At 37.6% G+C, this 21,824-nt stretch overlaps 3 protein-coding genes across 3 annotated transcripts; 1 reads left to right on the top strand and 2 right to left on the bottom strand.

Moving 5' to 3' along the window:
* Positions 1-6,249: 6,249 nt before the first annotated feature.
* Positions 6,250-7,089, top strand: LOC26528455. Its single transcript, XM_015164385.3, has 2 exons — positions 6,250-6,412; positions 6,481-7,089. The coding sequence occupies exons 1-2, from the start codon at positions 6,329-6,331 to the stop codon at positions 6,949-6,951; spliced, it is 555 nt and encodes a 184-aa protein (XP_015019871.1). The 5' UTR covers positions 6,250-6,328; the 3' UTR covers positions 6,952-7,089.
* Positions 7,090-18,294: 11,205 nt separating this feature from the next.
* LOC26528335 (angiopoietin-2) lies at positions 18,295-19,900 on the bottom strand. Its single transcript, XM_015164384.3, has 3 exons — positions 19,754-19,900; positions 18,628-19,628; positions 18,295-18,555 (listed from the first exon to the last, which is right to left on the bottom strand). The coding sequence occupies exons 1-3, from the start codon at positions 19,838-19,840 to the stop codon at positions 18,411-18,413; spliced, it is 1,233 nt and encodes a 410-aa protein (XP_015019870.1). The 5' UTR covers positions 19,841-19,900; the 3' UTR covers positions 18,295-18,410.
* Positions 19,901-20,391: 491 nt separating this feature from the next.
* LOC26528112 (fibrinogen beta chain) lies at positions 20,392-21,824 on the bottom strand. The gene is made up of 3 exons (XM_015164383.2): positions 21,631-21,824; positions 20,663-21,579; positions 20,392-20,582 (listed from the first exon to the last, which is right to left on the bottom strand). Exons 1-3 carry the CDS (start codon positions 21,712-21,714, stop codon positions 20,492-20,494), a joined length of 1,092 nt encoding a protein of 363 aa, XP_015019869.1. The 5' UTR covers positions 21,715-21,824; the 3' UTR covers positions 20,392-20,491.

The raw sequence follows: 21,824 nt of genomic DNA, 5'->3' as shown, positions 1-21,824 counted from the left end.
TAAGCTGCGCGAGTCAACAAATATGAAATACGAAAACCGCATCAGCAGCTAATCGCATTGACTGTAAAGTTGTCTAAGCCGCTTGTTATTTTAGCTTTGCAATTAAAAATCCCTCAAATGCGTTAACAATTTTCCCTTCGCTTCGCAGGAAAAACTGTCATAGTTTTTCTTTCATTTCCCTAGATGCAGCCACTGCGATAGCGACTTGTCACAATTTCTGACAGGCTAAAAGCGGCTTGTGTTCGATGGCTGGCCCTCGAACTCTTGGTTTCTAATGAAGAAATTATCTATAATGATATGAGAGAAATGCAAGCGTTCCTTTTTCATAATTTTTCACTGTGAAAATGATATAATTGCTGCATGATAAACATCAAATTATGTGGAAACTGAAACCGAGTGTTCGAAAAAGTTGTAGGCAAAGGGGTACCCGAATAATGGGCACGTACAATGGACAACGGATGACGTATTATTTTATGATAAGCATATGAAACATTTGATGGATTTATTATGCCATACAGCCCGTACCAAGTGTGAAAGAACCACAGGTGAGAAATAGGTCTGTTTGCGCAGGATATGTCACTCAGCACTGCGGACAGGTGTAAGAACTGAATATAATTATACCCTGAACCCATTTTCAATGGGAAATCAGGGTATAATGGTTTTGTTGAAATGTATGTAACAGGCAGAAGGAGGCGTGGCAGACCCCACAAAGTATATATATTCTTGATCAGGGCGACGAGCTGAGTTGATTTGGCCCTGTCCGTCTGTCTGTCCGTCTGTCCGTCTGTCCGTCTGTCCGTCCGTCCGTCTGTCCGTCTGTCCGTATGTATGAACGCGTCGATTTCAGAAGATATAAGAGCTAGAGACTTCAAATTTTTTTTTAAAATGTTCGTAATTACAGCGCGCATATCAAGTTTATCATTAAAAATCGATAACTCATCCCGATCTTTTTTTATCGATAAAAAACCTTATCGAAAACCAGTTATTAAATTATATCTTCTACACCTTTATTGCTAGAGTCTCCAAAATTTTAATGTATGCCTATATGCAATTTATACAATTTCGGTTTTTGTTAAAATTTACCCCCACCCTTAAATTCACCCCCTCAGCCACACTTTTGTAAAAAGCGTATTTCAAATACTAGAGACTTGTGCTTTGGCAATTACATGCATATCCATGTCATAATCATAATCTGAAAGTTTCATGAAGATCGTACGTCCACAAAAAAGTTATTAAGCAATTAAGTTCTCATAGTAAGCGCTCACTGCCGCCCATGCGTGTTTATGCTTGTGTGTGTGTATATGTATGTAATTGTTTGTGTATGTGTGTGTGTATGTGTGTATGTATGTGTGTGTATGTATGCCTGTGTGTGCGTGCGTGCGTGCGTGCGTGTGTGTGTGTGTGTGTGCGTGTTTCTTGTGTAAGCTGAAAGACGCGAAAAATGATTGAAATAGCTATTACTCCAAGGGTTCAGGGGATCTCGTAGTCGAGTAGTCTCGACTAGAGCTTTCTTACTTGTTTTTAATATATTTTTTTTGGCTCACTCTAATATAGAAGTGATGGACAAATAGAGAGACAGAGAGAAAAACAAAAGGGCAGAGTTTGTCATATAAAAATAATAATTTGCATAATATTTGCTGGATCATAAAATCTTAAATCGCAGCAAAGTATTTCACGAAAATTAGTATGATGTAAGCTATAGAATAAGCTGTTCATAATACAAATTTGTATGGATAATATCTGAAGAGTAATCAATTCTTATAAAATGCTGTAGAGTGCTGAAAGCTATAGATCTTCAACTTGTAATATTAAATTTTTATGGATAACTTCTGAAAAATAATCTATTAATACATATGATTAAAAAAAAAAAAAATTTAACATGATTAATATTTTGGAATATTCTGTATTTTACAAAATATATAATTTAAATATACAGGAGTATATTAAATTATGAAAATTATACATTTTATACTAGAACAAGTTTATTATAATCGTATTAAAATGTATTTTCTGGTATACTATAGAGCAAGTTTATTATAATCGTATTAAAATGTATTTTCTGGTAAAGGAAAGAGGAGTACCCAAATGATAGGTGTATACATTATTAGCTGTAATGGTTGTTTTTTTTTTTTTTTTAAGTTGTATATTTTGTTAACGAGCTTACTGCTACTGTTAGTGGCAGCTTAATCTAGTTTTACATTAAGCTGTGATAGTCAAATCTATTTGATTTACTTGATTCCTCAGAGTCAATCCGTCTGTCAAGTGTCCCTCTATCCATTTATCTATATAAATATATGAGAGAGTCGTAGAGAGTCGTAGATTTTTCCAAAGAGCAATTGACTATCGCTTTTGCCTATTTCTGGATACTGATTAAAAATAGAATTGATCTTGAGTTGTTGAGTAAAAATTTTAACTTTTGAAGATGTATTAAAACTAGAGCAAATACTATCGATTCTCATTTAGTATAAAATACTATAAAGTAGTACTCTACTCCTCTTTACATGTTCCTTTATTACTATATTATAACGATACACTTTGGACCTATCTCTCTCTTTCTGTATATATATCTTTCTTCCTCTGCTGCTTGGCAAACTGTTAATATATGTCTAATCGTGGCTCATTTATTAGCTACACTTACTAAACATTCCTAAGCATTTGAAACATCGAGAACATACGTATTAGACAGCTATAAACATTTCATAGAATCTAGAGCTAACTAGCTGTTCTACATATTAACATCCAAAACAAGAACAAATTAAGTTAAAAAGAAAGTTGTAAATTTCATAAGAAATTTAGCTCTTGTCTGTCTGTTACAACATTGTGCTCTTGTTCCATGACCAATTCGGGCTGTGTGTGTGTGTGTGTGTGCAAGCCAGCATAACCAAGTTGACTAAGCTACAGCAAAAAGAAAGAGGAAAAGAAGAAGCACGCATGGAAAAGCAACTGCTGCCCAAGTGCTTTGAGGGCTAAAAGCATGTTATCAGTCATCTGTGAGTCTGTTTACATGCGTATCAAAGGCGGGCACGCAGCTAATCAATATGCTCGTCGTTTTCCTTTTAACCAAGTACGTGTCAACGGGGCTCGAACCAAATACCACATACCAAATACCAAATGTTGTACAATGTGCACAGAGCGAAAGGATGGGGGCATCGAAAGGCCAGACAAGGACATGAGACGCATTTTGTTTAGTTTTGTTGTTGTTGTTGTCGTTTTTTGTATTTTTGATATTTTTCTCGAGCATTAAACTTTGATGAGTTATCACACGTAAATGACAGAGTTTGAAGGCAAGGAGTACGAGTATTAAATAATTATTTTTGTAGCACTTGTGGCATGTGAAATTCGTTGAGGTGTCTGGGAATTTATGCCCCATCGACTGACTTGCACGTTATTTATGTTCATGACCTTTAATGGCACCCCATCTGCTTGACTGGCAGTAGGAGCACGAGCAGCAGCATCAGGAGCAGCAGCAGCAGGAGCAGGAGGAGTAGCAGGAGGTGGAGGGCACACGCAGCGCCATCAAACAAATTGCCATGGCGAAGCGTGCGTCTTGTGGTATGCACATTGAATTTTGATATGACGATATGGGGATATGGGATGTGGATAAGGCACAACTGTTCGCTCCCAGTGCCCGGCAAAAGATTAATTGATACATGTCCATTTTGTGTTGACAAGCAGCCAGCAAGAAATCTCCTCACAATAGAAACAACAACAGCAGCAACAACAACAACAACAGCGACAACAATAAAGGTACAACTATGGCCAAATATAAATGACATACAATAAGGCCAGGACACTTTTATCGCTCCCAGTTGATAATAAACAATCTGGGACAAGGCATTAAAAAACACACACACACAAACACACGCACACAACAATAGCTGTGTATATCATAGAGCAGTGGAATCGATGTGGAGTGGGCGCAATGGGCGGGGTACCTTGGCTCCTTTGTTGAATGACATATGTGTGCGTGGCTGCCCCGCTGACTGCTCATCCATTTGACTGTCCAGTGGATCAACGCCTACGACAGTGGGTCGCTCCAAGAGTTTGCGAGTTTACAATGCATACAGAGAGACATAGCTGATTCAAATTCAGACTACGACTCATTTAGCTCAAGTCTTCTTGTCTCAGCTTAGACATGCAAAGGGAACAATTTCAATTAGTTTCGCATGTGAATCTCTTATATCTCTCTATATGCTTTATAAGCAGCTTTGACTTTCTCTATGATTATTCATTCATCATATAGATAGAGAGTCTTTCATATCTTTCTGCTCAGGGCTTTCCTTAAGCTTGTCACAACTCTCTCTCGAGAAAGACACTCTCTCTCCCTCTCCCTCTCTCTCTATCTCTCTCTATCCATTTTCGCATAGCTCTTAGCATAACAATAGCTGGCAAAATCCATTGTGCTCTGAAGGATATTTTGGAGCAAGCTCTATAAATTTGCACGGCATAAATGTTTAGTGTGTGTGTGGGTGCTCAGCGGGCGATAGTATAATTACATGCAAGCACGTTGATGGAGAAGGGGGAGGGAGGCGGCGCTGCCAATAAAGCGTGAGAGTGCCACGGCCACAGTGCGTATGCTTGACAGCCAGCTGACGTGTTGCGGCGTTCAATCAAAAGCCTGTCGGACTTTGGCCGCGCAAAAAGTGACGTTGGGATGAGCAGGGCCGACCGTAATCGAAAACCGCGACACTCCACGTATATGTAGTGTCAACTAGGCGCGGCCACGCCCACTTAATTAGTGCCCAAGCTTATTGCGACGAATGGTCGGACAGACTGACGGAGCAACATTGCGTCTCTTGATTGTTTTTGGGGTTTGACCCATTTTGTGCAAATGCAGAACAAAAGCGAACGAAGCCAATAACTAGTCCTCAATGCCAACTGACTGTATGTGTGTGTGTGTGTGTGTATAGGGCTTGGTGACAGCTGTAATTTCTATGCAGCTTTTGTTGCATTTTGAATGCACTTTGACTGACATGCCGCATGCATGTCGCACGCTGCTCTAACTAGCTCATAATTTAATTAATTAATTTCAATAGCAATGAAAGAGAAAGAGATAGAGATGAAGAGAGAGAGAGAGGGCGAGTGTGAGGCTATTATGGGTGTGTCGCTTATGGCGGCTAATGCAGAGCCCTAATTATGCCCTGTTGTTTTATAATACACACAACAACACGACTCAAGCCCCCAAACCAGCTGACAATTTAGCCATGAACACTTTTATTATGCTTGCAATTGCAAATGTCAGCATTGACTTTATTGCTGCAGTTGTTGTTGTTGTTGTGGGAGCAACAGCAGGAGGCATACCCATAGAGTCAGTCGCCTGCAACCGGCAAGCTGGGCCACAGTTGAGAGCTCTTAAGAACCCATACAATAGGAAAAATTATTCGAAATAATTGCAAATTAAATTAATATACTATGACTGAGCTATATACACATAAGATATATATACACAAAGATTGTATGAATAAAGACTTAAAGTATTTTTTTTTTGTTGGCAAGTTTTAGTATGCATATATAACATTTGGGGTATTCATTTGACATCTTAACACAAACACATATAACGTCAGGGGCTAACAAAGAATTATAGTTTCAAGATAGTTGAAATTTAATTGATTTGATAAATTCGGCTGTCCATTTTCCGTTACGTATTTCTTTTAATTATGTCTTAATATTTTACTTTATTATTATTTATAGTTTATTTATTTAATTTATATTTATAATGCTTTTTACAAGCATCATATTTTAAAGCATCACTGCAAACAATCTTGTATATTAATAAATTCTTCAGCAACAAAATAAGTCGAATATTGATTGAGATCTGTGAATAAAAGAACAGTTATTTCAATGTCTTTGGTAGGTGAGTTGTATGTATGACTGTTTTATCCCTGGGCATGCAATAGAGATATTAATGAGAATTGACGATATGACAAACATTGTCTGGAGACTCATCGAATATTATGTTAACTCCTATTTTTTTCGCTAATTCAACTTTTAGGAATTATGAATGAGTATTTGGCAGCAGGGACCACCCGACTGCATAAATTTGCCTTGTTTGGCACTCGTACAGCTATCTTAAGTAACTTTATCGTGTATGGTATATAATGTGTATATTACTATACCTATTAGTACTTGAGTAAATTTGCTATAATTTGTCGGCGTTAAAATTGGATTAGCTATAAAATGTCATTAGAGACAGATACGCGTCGATTCCTAGCTAGGCTCAGTTGTTATATAAAGACGTTGACAATGAAACCCGGCTAAAGTCTGTATTTTGCCTTAATAGGAGATCTCGAAGGCTTCAGTTCAGTCATACTAAATATATAGATATCAAATGATTAATCTGAAAGTGTTTGCGCTTTTGATAGCAGTCGCAGCTGTCGTTCCGGCAGACGAATCCAATTCGTTGTCTGACAAGGTGAGTTGGTTACGTAAATTTCAAGAGAATAATTGAGCTAATTTGAATATGTTAACGAATTGTTTCAGAAACATTCTTTCGTTCGGTGCTTGACCTGCGAGAGAGCCATAAGAAAGCTGCTTTACGTCGAATATGACGAGCTTCTGAATCTAATTAGATGGAAATCAAAAATAATGAATCAATTGCAGGAACTTTACTTTAGGGATGTCAAAAATGTGGATGGCCGTAAAAATTCCCCAAGTGACAAGAGCATTACCGTCTGCTATAATCCACTGGCTGACGGAGTAAGTGATAGGCCAACTGACTCGGAGAGTACGGAACTCAACGAACAGTTGGCAATATGTGAGCATCGGTCAAAAAGGCTCATAGCCGAGAATGCCGTCCTGTTAAATAGTATATCCAGTAGCGAGAGGCGCGTCGAAGAGTCAGAGGCACCTACCACTGCCTGCGTGAACACAACTCTCGAAAAGCAACAATATATAATGAAGGAAATGGGTGACCACCTAAGTGGTACATACAGTAAGTTTTCGCGTTTGTAGGATTAGTTCCAGGCGCACTACAAATAAAAGTCGCTGCTGCTAATATTGAATAAAAAGGGAAAGCGCAGCCAAATGAATTACTCTGCATGATGAAAATAAAAGGTGTAGAAACTTTAATAAACATTCAATACCAATTAACATCATTGACAGTCTTTTGAGTACTGTGACCGGAGAGGCTGAAGTTCCGGTCAAGCAGTGTTAATTTCAGATAAATTCTTTATTTAAGCAGTGCAGAACTATAAACTGGAACTGGAAATTTAACTGAAGACCTTAAATTTTATGGTACAAAAAATCAGGAAGTCCTATGTCTCTCACAGTTCTCGAGCCGAAATCATAAACTTAGAGAGCGACAACAACTTTAGTTCAATTTTCCCAAAACTTAAATGACTTTCAGTACTGAGAGAAAAATGTTTTTAAGTAGATACAAATGTAAAATTTGTTGTATTGATCACTTTATATCTGCTTCTTAGATAGTCCTGTTTACTTACTACAAAACACTACTACAATACTCTTCTCAAAGAAATTCAGCTGTTTTTGTGTTGTGAATGAGTACTTTACAGTAAATCATACCCGACTGAAGCGTTCTGTTCTTCATTGTCAATCTTTAGTCTTTAAGGGATTCTTTTAAGTTTATTGTTGAAAAGAAACCCAAAATTATACAATCAAAAGACTCCTAAAAAAAAAAGGAAAAAGAAAATAGTAATAATAATAAATAAATAAATGAAATAAAATAAATAAGTATAAATTGATACAATATATTTAAAAAATATATAATAAATAATTATATATGGTGTATATGGTATATATCAAATACAATACTCTAATATTTGTTTTTCTTGTCCATTGTAAGTCTGTCGCAGCTCGTCACAGTTATTAGAAGTCGCAGCGTCTAGCCGACCACAAATTGTTGAATTGGCTTGGGCCAGTTGGAGTGCGGGGGATGGAATGACGCGACGACTGCTGCGATGCATGATGATAATAATGACGATGAGGATGATGACGCCGAGACGTCAATATGATGATTTAGTGCACGGAAATGGCTGTCGACGGGGATTTAGCGAACTTTGTGAAAAGGGGGGCTCCGCTGGGCCCACGTCCATACGTGTGTGCTCTGCTCTGCAGTTGACAGCGGCTGGAAATTCGAGCTGTTTCTATAAAAAACGCATTAATTCCAATTGGCAGCAATTGCAGCGAACGCCCGGTGAGCGTCGACTGCGCCCCAAGCCCAAGTTCGACTCCAACAATTCCGCTCATCAGTGTGAGAAACTGTTGCACTGCAAATGATCTTCGGCTGGTTCGAATGGCCCTTTTGGTTTTTCTGTTTGTCTGTTCGAATGTCTGTTTGCTTGCCCGTTCGTTTGATTGTTTTGGTTGGCTATTTGCGTTTGGGTTGCGGCAAAAGTACAAAAGATAACACCAAAATAGAGTTACACTAAAATTTAGCGGCAGTTCAAGGCTTCAACAAATAAACTCATCTGTAACTCGTATTTTCCTATGCCTCTCTCTCCCTCTTTCTCGCTTTCTCGCTCGCACCCGCGCTGTCTCTGTTTGCGTTGCGCATGTCCAACTAATTCTCAAGGCCCTGCTAATTGTTTCTTTGTTGCCAGCGAAATGCGTTTATTTTGTTTTAAGTGCAACCGATCGATGCATCGATCGCTCCACGCGTGAAATTGTGAAAATTCTTGCGGAACTGTTGCACCGAAATTCATTAGATTTTTGTTTAGTTTTAGTTGTTGCTTTCCTTCGCTTATTTTAATATTATTATGTAATTAGTTATTATTTCTCTTGGAGCTGTAAGAACTCGAATGCCGATCGCTATGTTCTTTCCGGTTATTTACTGGCTAGATTTGTTGTTAAATTGAAGCGTAGGGCAGTCGGAAGAGGTTTGCAATATTTTGAATATGTAAATTAGAGGGCGTAAGCCTAAAGTTACTTAATTTTAGAATTCTATAATCATATTTGTTAATATTTCAATTTATTACTTTATTTATGTTTTATGTAATTCAATTTTACGTGGCAAACTGAAAAAACTTTTATATGTATATACATCATAGTCTTATCTATGTAAATGGTAGAAGAAGGTGTGAAGCCATTCTCCTGATGACGAGGTTTTATTTAGGATTTATGTCAGCAATGCTGAGTAAAACATAGGCAAAGCAATCAATCAGATCTGACTTATGCAGATATTTTTGTGAAGTCTTCTCGTGTGATGAAGTCTTACGACAAATGTGCAAACGTGGGGGAGTATTTTTATATATACTCATAAACTAAAGCTATATCGGAAATGTTTCAGCGCTGAAACAACCATCTCTGCCATACAGCTTCTAGCAATAATTATATCCAGTAAATATTATTGTATTTGACTTGATCTAATTAAGAAAATCGAAATGAATATCGAATACTGAATTTAATATGAAACGTAAACATCCTGGAATAAGGTAAAAGACTTTAATGCATCTCTTAATAAATTGATTTCTTAAATTTAATTTACTGTACGTCTGTAACTTTTGCCCTTAATAACCCCATTTTGGTTATATATTAAATAAAACAGGGCCAAATATATACAAATACGTACATACACTATATACATATATATAAATAGTCGCATCCTCAATATGGCTGTCACTTGCCCGGCGCTGACAGCTGTTCCATTCAGGAACTTAGCAAACATGTCGGTTCTTCGAAACTGGGGTTAGCGCTAGCGTGTGGGGGGGCTGGGCAGGGCTGGGCTGGAAAAGTCTACTTAACGGTAGACGGCCCCAAAAGTGACAGGCGGGCCTCATCATTAAACTTTTGACACTATTAGCGGCCCGCTGGCATTTTGTTGTGCCAACTTGGCATTAAACCGAATACCAAAGCATTTTAGTTCATCAGCAGCAGCAGCCGCAGCCGCAGCAGGGCAGGCATTCAAATTAAATTCAGCACATTATTGTGTGTTGAAAACAAAAGCATATACATATATATAAATATGTATTTAGAGTGATATATAACTATATATAACTATAAATGCTGTGACTTTTTGTTTGTGTATTTTGTGGTTAATTTTAGTTAATTTCATTTAGAGGGCATGCATTTGAGCAGAGAGAAAAGCTTAAGAGCTTAATGCAGATGTATTTTTAGTTTTTGTCGTATTTATAGTGGCTATTCTCTGCAATAAATCTGTATTGTATTTGACTGGTTTAAATTATTTAAAATCTATACTCATAAACTTATATACATATGTATATAAACAAAGACAATTTTCTTAAATTTTTTATTTTCTTTACTTTTTTTTTGGCTGCTTCTGAAAGACAATTCAATTAGCAGGGCTGTCAAACTTTCACTGTTCATCTGTCCATTCAACTCTGCTCTCTCTCTCTCTCTCTCTCCCCCAATTGTTTTTGATGTACTTCGCCTCTTACTACTTTAGGTTGCCCCACAGTTTGCCACTTTGTGGCGCTGTTAATGAAGCAATTAATTATGGCGCTACAAAGAAATTTCTGTGAAATATCTGTTCAATATCCGAAATGTTAAATGTTAAGTCACCTCCCCCTTATTGTCCTTTATTTTGGCTTGCGCGCAAAGTGCTTTGCCTCAAGTGTCCAACTCTTTGACAGTTTGCGGTTGATATCTTCAGTGCAAGAAAGAACGATACTATAATAAGCTCTTTATATGTATGCATCGAATTGTCTGTATTTTAACTCTTGTAGACTATGAAAATATATAATCATACTAAAATATTTGCATATACTATTATATAATATTAATTTGCATGCTTTAAAATAATATAATTATATCTGCACGTGTTTAAAGGAAGTTTCCAGAGTTTTCTCAGAGTACTGTATCAAATAGTTTATATTTGGCGTAAAGCTGCCTCATCTATTGACTATGAGGGGACAAACTCTATTGAGTTATGTAACTTGCATAAATTCATAAGGCTTGCCTTTCATATCCAGGATCTCACATCTACTTTAGTCAATCCAAAATTCTTTGATATATTGGTTTTTAATATTTCAATAAACTCGCACATTATTATACCCTGAACCCATAGAAAATGGGAAATCATTAAATATATTGGAAGCTTTTCATTTCACGAAGTATATATTGCTCGCATTTATGGAAATCTTCTCTGCGAACATATGTTTGCTAGTATTCTGGGAATTAAAAAGTATTGAATAGCATATTGTTTGTTGGCCCAGCTAATGTTCACACATATTGCTCTTTTATCTTAACCAGAAAATCGTCAATTTCAGCATTTGCCTATCGAGAACTAACCTCAAGCATCTACCTTAAACGAGAGTATTATGTGCTACCATAAGCATGCACACTTGTGCATGGGCTGCTCAGATGCCTATCGCTGGGATCCTCATGTGGTTGACACCTACAACAAATCTGCACATGTTCTACAACCGAGAGAGAGAGAGAGAGAAGAGAATGAGAGCAGAGAGTGAGAGAGAGAAAGAGAGTAAGGTAGTCAGCTGCATATTATAACTATTTACCCCGCACTATCTATGCCAATGATCAGGATCTCTCTATGTGTGTTTGTGTCTGCATCTTGATAGTCGCGCTGCGGATTTCTCTTTGCCTGCTCAGCACATGTGTGCAAACCCAAATTGCGTTGTTAAAATGCGTAAGGCGTTGACAATGGGTTCAAAAAAACAACCGAAACACACACAATGCGCGACCTTATCGGGGCATCAACTAGGACCTCGAGAGATGGGCCTAGCTAACCAGTTGATAAGCACTCGACTTGATCAATGATTGCTTGCAGCAGTTGCCAGTTGCCGGTTGCTGGTTGCTGGTTGCAAGTTGCCAGGAAGCAGCTGCTGTTGCTGCTGCTGGTGCTGCTGCCACTCAGCACCTTTAAATCTGTTGGCCTTGATCGAGGTGTGAATAAAGCAGCGTATACCCTGTAATTACGCGCCGCACGTTGTGTCGGCAGGTGTCAAAATAATTAGGCGCCTACTTAACAAGAGCAAGCGACGGCCAAGCTTTCGCATTGTCCGTCCGCCCAATTACCAATAATTATCGTCAACACCTTGCACTAAAGCTGTCAAAATGTACGCGAGGCATCATGCAAAATGGCAATTGGCAATTGGGCAACAGACAGTCGAAAACTGCAAAATGCCGCGCACAGTGGGGCAAAGTTGGAGAAATTTACTAAGAAAAATTCCTAGAGTATTAAACTTGAATCTGCTAATCTATCTTAAAACTAATTCCCACCTGGACTTGATAATAAAAGAAGACATTACTTCTCTCAGTTTATATAAAATATAAATATATATTCGCTATATTTGCTCCACTGTGCCACGTAGCACTAATTGCGTGAGCTGAGCTCTGTCCGTCATTCGATCATTCACTCAGTCAGTCAACGTCAAACGAATTGCAGTCGAAAAATAAAGTATATATACATATACATTTATACATATGTATATATTTAGCAAGTGTGAAGGTGATAGTCGAGCTCCTCCTTCATTAATCATTCGCCTGTTAACTCGGCCACTCGCTCGCCTTGACAGACCCTTCGCAACTCCAAATTCGGCAGATCTCAAAGGTCTTCGCAAAGTGAGAGACCCAAATAACTGCCTGCAGTTTGCTAATCAGCTATAAACAGGCTGAGCAAAAAAGGTCGAGGCGAAGTTAAGCATGGACTGTGAAGTAATGCGTAATTTTGGTCAAAATAGTTTTGCTTAATATGTTTCTTGAATGAGGGCATATGGGCTTTGTTGAACTGAAGTATAAAGAATGGAGAAGTGTATATTTATTTATACATTTGATCAGAATCCTCAGATCAAGTCGGTCCAGTATATTTTAAATTTTTTTTTTTTTTTTTTTTTTTTTTTATTTTTCAAATATTATAACTTTATTTGGAATACCTTAAAATTGATAATGCGCTAGAGCTCTGTGGAAATATTTATAGATGCTAATATTGTATATAATCAGAATCCTCACCTCTACCCACCCACAATCAAGAATTTAGGTCCATCCAATCATCATCAATAATTTTTATGTTTCGCTTTCATATGAAGGGAACAAATTTGCTTTTTAATTAAATTGTGTAATTATTAGAAGTTATTCTACATGTCGAATAAAAATATATAAACAATACATGAAATTTATAAAAATTAAAATTAATTTAAAAGGTGGCTGGAAATTTATATATCAGATTGTCGAATAAAATAAAATTATTAGAATATATCACATAGAAATAAAAAGTATATAAAATATATTTTAGTTAATGATATATATTTTACTAAACAAAATAGTACCGTATTTTTTTTTTTTAATTTCTGATACTAATTTTATTATTATTAACTTTTTTTCTGTATGTTCAGTTCAGTTCATCATACTAATCGTCACCTGTTTACGTTTACTTTTTCAAACCAACAAAACGTGAAAAATATCTGTTGAATTGGTGGCTTAAATGGAAAACCCGAATATCGTGTGCTAAATTATCCTCTCATCTGTAGACCGCTGTTTCACACATCAAACAAGGCTCGATTTCTGGGCACGTAAGCATTATAAACTATATGGATACTACGATTTCGAGCAAGCATTTTTTTTTTAATTGGCCGCCGGCGCCAGAGCTCGCAAGGTGTTAAGCAAGGATTTCGTATAAAACGGTTCTCTGTTTTGAGCCTTTTTAATTAAAGAATATGCGAACCCATAATTACAAGGCGAACGCATGAGTGAGAGCGGGAGGGAGAGAGAGAGACCCGACTACAGCCCCGTTGAGCGTGGCTTCTGTTGCCGGCAAAGGTGGCAGTTCCTGCTGGGCAGCCAACGAATTACAGTTAACGCCTAGAAAGGCTGCTGCCCAGAGGCGTCTACCAAGCCAGCTTCACGCAGCGTTAAATGGAGGCCAATCAACAAACTCTGAGCTGCTGCTGCTGCTGCACCTGCAGCGAGCGAGTGCAAGAATGAGTCAGGCATTGGAAGGAGAGACCTTCGACTGCAACTATGACGGCGACTTAGGAGTGTGTTAGAAATTATATCAAATGATATGTTTTATGCGTTCCACTGGCTTTTCGTACTCTCGTATTTGTTATTTATGGCTTCCTGCTCAGGCCACCTTTTGCCTTTTCGCCTTTTCGTTTTTGTTTTCGTTGTCGTTTTCGTTTGGCCTGACTTGCGATTTTACTGCGCGTTGCAGGTGTAAAATATAATTTTTAAATTTTTGCTTCGTTTTCTTTTTCTGTATAAATATATATTGGCACCTCTGTAATTGAGTAGGTGTGACTGTAAACATTAATCAGGCAGGCATTGCCAAATGCCAGAGAAAACAAGTGTGCTCCAAGTGTGAAATTGGAATTAAATGTATAATATTTAATCTGGAAATCTATAAAAACTTGTGTGTGAACTTTGAAGTTGATATCGCTTTCATTTTCATATCTCATTAAATAATCAAAATGGATATTATTACTTGATTGATTGGGAATATGCTGAAGTAAGTGAAGCAGCAATTAAAGTTTTGTGCATCTGCTAGTTGGACACTCCCAACCGAAACTTTCTTCTCTGATTTATTTTCTATTTTATTTACTTTCGATTGCAGTTGATAGAAGTGAAATGTATTAAATCTGGCTGGGATTGGGAATTTGATTTGACTCAAATATAATAAGATATACATATATTATGTGCCAGAAAAAATATTTAAAACAAATATATACACAGTTAAGCAGTCGACTAACTTTAACTGAGTTAAAGTTATTTCAAAGAAAAATCTGTGAGAATATAATGCCAAATTCAGAAGGAATCCATTGTGGTTCGATATGGCCAACTCTAGCCTTGATCATGGTATTCCGATGGGCAGGAATCGAAGAAGAAACTAAAGTTGCGAGAATGAGACTTGGCGTTATTTGTGGCGGAATAGTTCTTTTTACTTTGTGTTTTTTTCTGCAAATGGGTTTTTTTCTGTCCAAATGAAGCTTCAATTTTCTCAGAGTTGTTCAAACATGAACGGTCCACTATAATCTTTGTCTTTGTCTTTGAAAGGCAATCTCCAAACACATTCATATTACGGGGCATTAACAGTGCTTTTGTTATTATTATTATTAATTATTTATTTATTCATATAGTACATATTAAAATACATTTTGTCCTTATAGATAGATAGTTTCTTTCGGAAAATATTTAAAATGCTTAAGTTCTTATTAATTTTATTCAGAATTATAATTAAAAATTCCTTAGCCATGTTCTCTTGGACCACTATTAATTAAGTTGGAGTCTTTGACCCACAGCAAATATTGAACCTCTTGATGTGTTGACGGTCCAAACAAATTCCCCCCACAACAAACGTGTATTCAAACACTGTCAAGCGAAATTAGAAGAGAGGAAAATGAATACAAACACACGCCTTAAATATTTCTAGTAAATCATGTGGTCATGTCGCTGTCCTGGCGCGGATTCCACGAATGCCCAAGAGAGCAGTGCTCAAAGATGAGGAAAACTTACATAATAATTGATGACATAGGACACACGTAGTGTGTGTGCGTGTGTGTAGATAGGGAAAAAACAACAATAGGCAACTATCTAATGATCGATATCAGCAAGAACAAAAAAACCTGAAGAGATATAGACAATGTCGCTCAACACTGAAATTTGCCTTGGCGGTTGGTCTCAGGGCCAGGCCTCGAAATTTGTTTTGGGCTTGGGTCCACACACACACGCACACACGACTACGTGAGTCAGGCCCCTTTCGTTGACAATGAGCCGTTGACAATGGCCTAAGACAAACGCAAAAGGACATAGACGCCTGCTGATGTGAATCTGTAAACGCACACGAAATTTATTGAAAGAGAAGAGCAACAACAGCAACAACAACAACAACAACAACAACAAGCAGCAGCAGCAAACAATTTGTGGTTATCCCTCGAAACAGGTAGGGCCTTACCTACCTAGTTGCCCAAATGCGATTAGGATCAACTGAGAGGGGGGAATCCACTGCGACTGCGACTGCTTCGTACTTTATGCTGCTCTATGTCATCATTACAGAGCGTGGTTAGAACTGAGCTCTGACTCAACGCTGAGCGTGGACAAATATCAATTTACGACGCCAGACACGCCCAAGTGCGCGGCCCGTATCATTGCAATCGAACTTAAGTGATTTTTGTTTTCTTGCTGCTTGACATCGAGTCGCGCGCATCTCTTTCAAAGATTCGCATCACAGCTGCTCTATAGCATATCATTTACGAACCGATTTTGGGATTGATGCCAGTAATTGGTTGCAGTCCTTAAATGCAAAAAAAAAAAAAAAAAAAAAAACTATTTTAGACTTAAACTTCTTATCTATCTTTGCATTTAAATACATTTTGGAAGCGACTTTTAAACTGTTCCGTCGGTGAGACTGTTTGAAGACAAAGCAATACGCCGCTCTCGACTTTGGAGATATATCTCATTCTAGTCTTCTTTTACAAAATGCCCTTGGCGCACTCGCAAATCGAACAAGACTAAATTTGCTCAATAAATTGTTTTTACCTGGGGAGCTATGGAAATTTTTTTCTTATGTATGAAGGCGCATAAATCTTTTCCAAGGATTTGCATGCCAGTTCCAAATCATTTGCCAACAGTTTTAAGATCTGAAGAACTTTTAATACCCCTATATGGTGTCTGATCCTCCAGAATATCGTTTCTAGGTTCTGGGTTACAACCAGATATCCCACTAGTAATCTATCAATAATAAAATAATATATACTTCATATTCCTAACTCAATATCTCTATAATATAATCAATGCAAACTTAACTAGCTGGATCAGAGCTCTCCGCTTGCTCCTCTTCGAGCTTACCTTAAATAAAATTCCAGAAAATTCAGTTACGTGCGCCAACGCGTGTCCAAGGATTTATGACTGGGCTCGCTTTATTATGCGGGCTGCAGTTGCAGTTTCACTTGCGGAAGAGTGAACATTCTCGAGTTGCCATAACGAAGTAAATAGTCGCACGCGCTGCGGTCCGAAGTATCTCATAAGTAGCAAAGCGAAGCACTTACGCCCAGGCCAAGGAGCTTCAGCTAGCCATGCCAACTGTGCACAGTTCCTTGGAGTCCTGCGCTGTTGTCAATAATAAATAAATATATTCTTTTGCTGCGGTATGCCGCACAATTGAACGGCCAAGCGTCCTTCTAGTTGTATAAATAAACAGAGGACAGCGAGCCGAAGGCGGGAGAGGAATGAAAACTCTGATCCGATTCGAAGGCTTCGTTAGAGTACCTACAAGTAAGCAAGCTGTGGTGACTGATGGCATAATACTTGCTCAGGGTATACAGTTAGGTAAGTGTATTTAAAAGCCAACAAAAGGCATTTATCGGATTTATCATATGCATCTTTTTCAGCTATGGGAGGCATATTTTTCATTATATTTAAAAAGCTGCAAAATCATGGGTATGAAATCAATATACTCCATTAAAGTCATGAAGGAGCATTCAAGATGAAATCTTATGGCAAAGAGCAGGTCGTAAGTAAACAAACCCTTGATACGCCCTTGTCAGCTTACTAATGACGACACGGATTTCATATCTTGATCAAGCAGTCGGAGCCTCTGGCTGCAGGACACACATGGACAATAAACTGAAGCACATGCTTAGGCGCGCTCAACGCAAGGCCATTAACATTCGGGCAAGTACTGTGAGCTGTGAGCGCTATCCAACACTGGACTCACATAACTCAAACTCACGTCCAGTTGGCTGTGTGGGCGTTGGCAGCCAGAAGGACCACTATCAACACCAAATGATCTTACTTAATGTCATCGCGCATGACTCCCAGGCCTTGTCCTTAACAGACTTTACCAAGCGAAGGCGTAGAACTGACTACCTACTCAACTACTGTTTGATAAACACCTGCACGTATGGGTAGTTCTTTCCGCGTGCATCTGCGTCCTTTTATTAAACTCCTTTTAACTTGGTTTCTTAATTTTTAGTAGGGTTCATTTAATGTTTTTGTGTGTGTAATATATTATATGTATATAGCTAAATTTATACAGAAAATATTCCGCACAGCAAACTAATAGAAACTTGAGTTGAAATATGTAACAAGAAGCTTGCCTGCAAGCCAAAAATAGTTGAATTTATTCATAGCTCAATATTCTCTGTCCGTTCTTTAGACTTTACAACAGGCTGACTAACGTTTTGAGGTGCTAGCAACTGTGGAAAGTATAGTAATTTCCTATTCGCCGTTATATTCTAGTCCACAGGCTCAATAACAGCTTAAGGGCAAAGACATTTCCAATTTCCCGTTTTCAAAAAATCTTACTCGCAGGTCTGAAATACCCATCGATTGGGTAGATAGATGGACGTCCATTAAAGTATTACTTACTACTAGATGTTCATAAATACTCATTTAATTCATTAACGAGTATAAAAACTAAATATAAGATTAATTTGATTAAAATTTTATTTCAATTATATAATTAAAAAGATATTCACTCTTATCATCTCAAGCTTCAAGAAAGAATGTCCTTTTTATATTCGCCTTTGGCCAAATTGACAAGATTATGGGAAATAATAGCGTATCATCATCTGCACTCTTTTGGGGACAAACATGGAAATTTCCGGAGCTGCCCAAAATGTACAGGCAGGGCTTAAATCCGAGGAAGGCTTTCCAAGGTCGCATGAGCTAAAGTCTGTGTTCAGGTTACTAGATAATAAAAGGAATATGAGAATGAAGACTTTAACCATTGATATGCTTTATGCTTTACGCTTGATTTACCCATGCTCGCAGTCTGTATACCACCAGCCCACTTTGTATTTCCCAGAGCAACTCTCATTCGGTGCAGCATTGACTCTATCGTATGTAGAGAAAGGTACTCCGATACGGCCTCGCAAGCCCCCACCAAGTGATCCCGAATAATTTCCCAGTGAAACTATCTTAAAATTGTCCTCCTCACCGCCAATTACAAAGTCATTGTAATTCTCCATATATTGGTTGTCATTTTGGTCCACAATCAAAATAGCGAGTTCGTAACGGTGCTGATTTGTTAGCCGATGTAAGTTGTCCAGTCCTAGCCAAAACTCCGAAGCCGACCGTCCAAAGCCATGCCTATAGTCCTGCCAATTCCGGGTAAAGTTCTCTGCGTTCGGTCTTAATATGCGCCGCTGTATCACAATCCATCCAGGTACTGCGACATCCGACTCGCATATATTGTTATACCAGGCTATTTTGTTGATGTATTTTTCAAATACAGAATAGACTCTTGACGTCAGCCCTCTGACAATGGATAGAAATGCCTCCCCTTGGTAGTAAGCTTGCTTTTTGCAGTGTACTAGTGTTTTATGTACTTCACTGAAATCAGCTTTTACTGCTTTCCATTCGCGTATTGAGCGTGCTGTATCTTTGATTTTAATACTCTGCCATTTCTCACACGAAGCAATTTTTTCAATCACTTGCTTTTCATATGACTTGGAATCTTTTTCATCATGAATTTTTTTCTTGACCTCAAGAATCTTCTGGTCTTCTCTTAAGTTCAAATGCTTTAGTTTATGGAACTTATCATTAGATAGAAATAAATGGCTTTTGCAAAGTTGAAGAGTATATTGAAAATCATAATTGTCTTGGTCGATGGCATCTGATACATTAGCTTCTGCCGCAGCTTCTAGTATTGCTTCCAGTTCAATGATTTTCTTCTGCTTCAAATCGATATCCTCCTGAAGCAACCCGATTTTGTGCATACATTTATTGTTCAATATGTCAAAAATGCTGGATCTCTTGGCCTAAGGGAAATTTGTTTGTGTTCATTTTTATTTGAAAAAAAAAAAAAAAAAAAAAACTATTAAGTTTGCTTTCTACTCTTTAAGTACACACATACACAGATTGCACCACAGCTTAGTGTTCTTACCTCAGTTGCGGATGAGACTTGGCTTGGCAAAGTCGCTAAAGATAGAGCTATTAGAATCCCGAATACTTCTATGCGTATCAACATCATTCTATTTTTTAATTTATGTAGATCGGTTGTGCATTTACAGTACAGACTTAAATCTGACTTCACTGTCGACGTCTTTATATATTGGATCTCGATAAGCAGCCAAACGATGCGTAGCTGTTTCTAATGAGTTTTTCGTAACCAATTCAATTTGAATATGGCAAATTTGGCATATGCATTGGGCATACAAATAAAACATGTCAGCTCCCAACAGTAATACACAGCTTAACAAATGTTCGAATATACAGTTTATACAACTTTTTCTCCATGAAAAGATATAATTATCTTATGTGTATATTATACAACATAATACTTTTATTTCTAGACCCAGAACACATATATTTTGTTAGATGGAGATGTTGGCGTAGCCGATTTCGTAAAATAAATATCTTGATCAGGGCTGGAGGTATTTGCAACGCGTTGATCTAGAGACTTGGATTTTTGCCGGCTAAAAACTGTATCAGAACTCAGATATGCTCGTACATACCTTACCTTCAGAATATAAAATGTTATTTTCTAGTTATGAAAATAATAAACAAAACTCATTTTGCGAATTTTCAAATTATTTCAAAGTATTTATTTACTTGTATACAAATATAAAAGCATTTCTGTATTCCAGTTTTCGAAACTTCATGGGAAAGAGTTTGAAATAAGTTAAAGTATAGGTTTTTCAGGACTTAAAAGTCGTAGGGAAAATTTTTTCAAGGGGTAGGCAATTGAATCAGAAGCTAGCCATTCGTTAAACCTATAAATATAAAGTGAAATTTTTGTCCAGAATTGAGTAGTATCAATCATACCAAACCATAGTTTCATAAATTCAATTACCTGGGATTGCATTCACCATACCACCAATTAGCGTTGTTTTGCTCAGCACATTCTTTCCTCGGGCCGCTGTCCTTCGTTGAAAAGCGCTTTCCTTCGAAGATTCGCATGCCATCGCCAGCGGTGCCCGTATAATGTCCAAGCGACAGCAATTTGAAATCCTCTGTTTCATTTGCGATTTTAAAATTATTGTATCTGGCGTAGAAGATGATTCCATTGCTATCGACCAAATTAACGTATAGCTCGCTTGCTTTGCGTGCCGTATGTCTCGCTACTTCAGCTAATGCATTCACATCCACATTAAATTTGCGTCCGCTTCCTTCCATACTTGAAAATGTAATCCACCGTTCAGCAAAACGTTTTGCATCGCATGTCAGTTCTTGGGATCTCCTCTCAACTCCTAATAATTCTAAATGCATTGACATGGCTACCATTTCGACATATATCGCGAAGTCTTCTTCAAATTTCATTGTTGTTCTCTCACATTCTTCAATATTGTCCAATATAACTAGTTCACGCTTTTTGTGGTGTTCAAAATATTGATTTACTCGAAATTGCTGGTACTTGAGTAGTTTCAATTGCTCTGTACATTCCAGATATGGTTTGTTCAATTTGCTCACATTTAAAAGGTTTTCTTTCCTAATAGCTATCAATTCCGATTCGGCGTCAGCAAGCTCTACTTTCTTTTTGAGATACTGATCTTCATATTTCTCTACATTAGATTCCACTTCACGTAATTCCTTTTGGCAAGTTTTTATATCTTCTTTCAGAGCATCGAGATCAAAAACATTATCTTCCTTCTGTTTTATTTTATCAACTTTCCTTTGGAGTTCATCAACTTCCTTGGTTTTCAATGCTAATTTCTCCTCAAAATATTCGATGTGCTCATCGCAGAAAGTCGATGAGAGTTTTTTATCCAACTGAGGAAAATTTGGTCAAATTCTATTTTTTCCTCAATATTATAGACCCACCTGATGCTCGTCTACAGATTTGCTTGCCAAAGTCGCTGCAGAAAGTGCTATTACAATCGCGAACACTTTCGCACATCTTTTCATCTTTCTAAAGTATTTGTATTTAAGTTGTGAATTCACAGCACAAACATAAAATTGGTTTTACCACCGACGCCTTTATATATAGGTTCGAAATATGGAGTCGAATGATGCAT

The sequence above is a fragment of the Drosophila mojavensis genome, unplaced genomic scaffold, assembly GCF_018153725.1.
Source record: "Drosophila mojavensis isolate 15081-1352.22 unplaced genomic scaffold, ASM1815372v1 contig_81, whole genome shotgun sequence".
In the NCBI taxonomy this organism is placed as follows: Eukaryota; Metazoa; Arthropoda; class Insecta; order Diptera; family Drosophilidae; genus Drosophila; species Drosophila mojavensis.
This window is presented reverse-complemented; position numbering and strand designations above follow the sequence as displayed.

What these genes read in the sequence shown, in the direction of transcription:
- LOC26528455 (XM_015164385.3), top strand. Translation starts at nt 6,329, where the DNA reads ATGATTAATCTGAAAGTGTTTGCGCTTTTGATAGCAGTCGCAGCTGTC. An exon ending in CCAATTCGTTGTCTGACAAG is followed by an intron (nt 6,413 to 6,480) that starts GTGAGTTGGTTA and finishes GAATTGTTTCAG; the next exon opens with AAACATTCTTTCGTTCGGTG.
- LOC26528335 (XM_015164384.3), bottom strand. Translation starts at nt 19,840, where the DNA reads ATGATGTTGATACGCATAGAAGTATTCGGGATTCTAATAGCTCTATCT. An exon ending in AAGTCTCATCCGCAACTGAG is followed by an intron (nt 19,629 to 19,753) that starts GTAAGAACACTA and finishes AATTTCCCTTAG; the next exon opens with GCCAAGAGATCCAGCATTTT. An exon ending in TATACAGACTGCGAGCATGG is followed by an intron (nt 18,556 to 18,627) that starts GTAAATCAAGCG and finishes TTTATTATCTAG; the next exon opens with TAACCTGAACACAGACTTTA.
- LOC26528112 (XM_015164383.2), bottom strand. Translation starts at nt 21,714, where the DNA reads ATGAAAAGATGTGCGAAAGTGTTCGCGATTGTAATAGCACTTTCTGCA. An exon ending in AATCTGTAGACGAGCATCAG is followed by an intron (nt 21,580 to 21,630) that starts GTGGGTCTATAA and finishes AATTTTCCTCAG; the next exon opens with TTGGATAAAAAACTCTCATC. An exon ending in TATGGTGAATGCAATCCCAG is followed by an intron (nt 20,583 to 20,662) that starts GTAATTGAATTT and finishes TTATATTTATAG; the next exon opens with GTTTAACGAATGGCTAGCTT.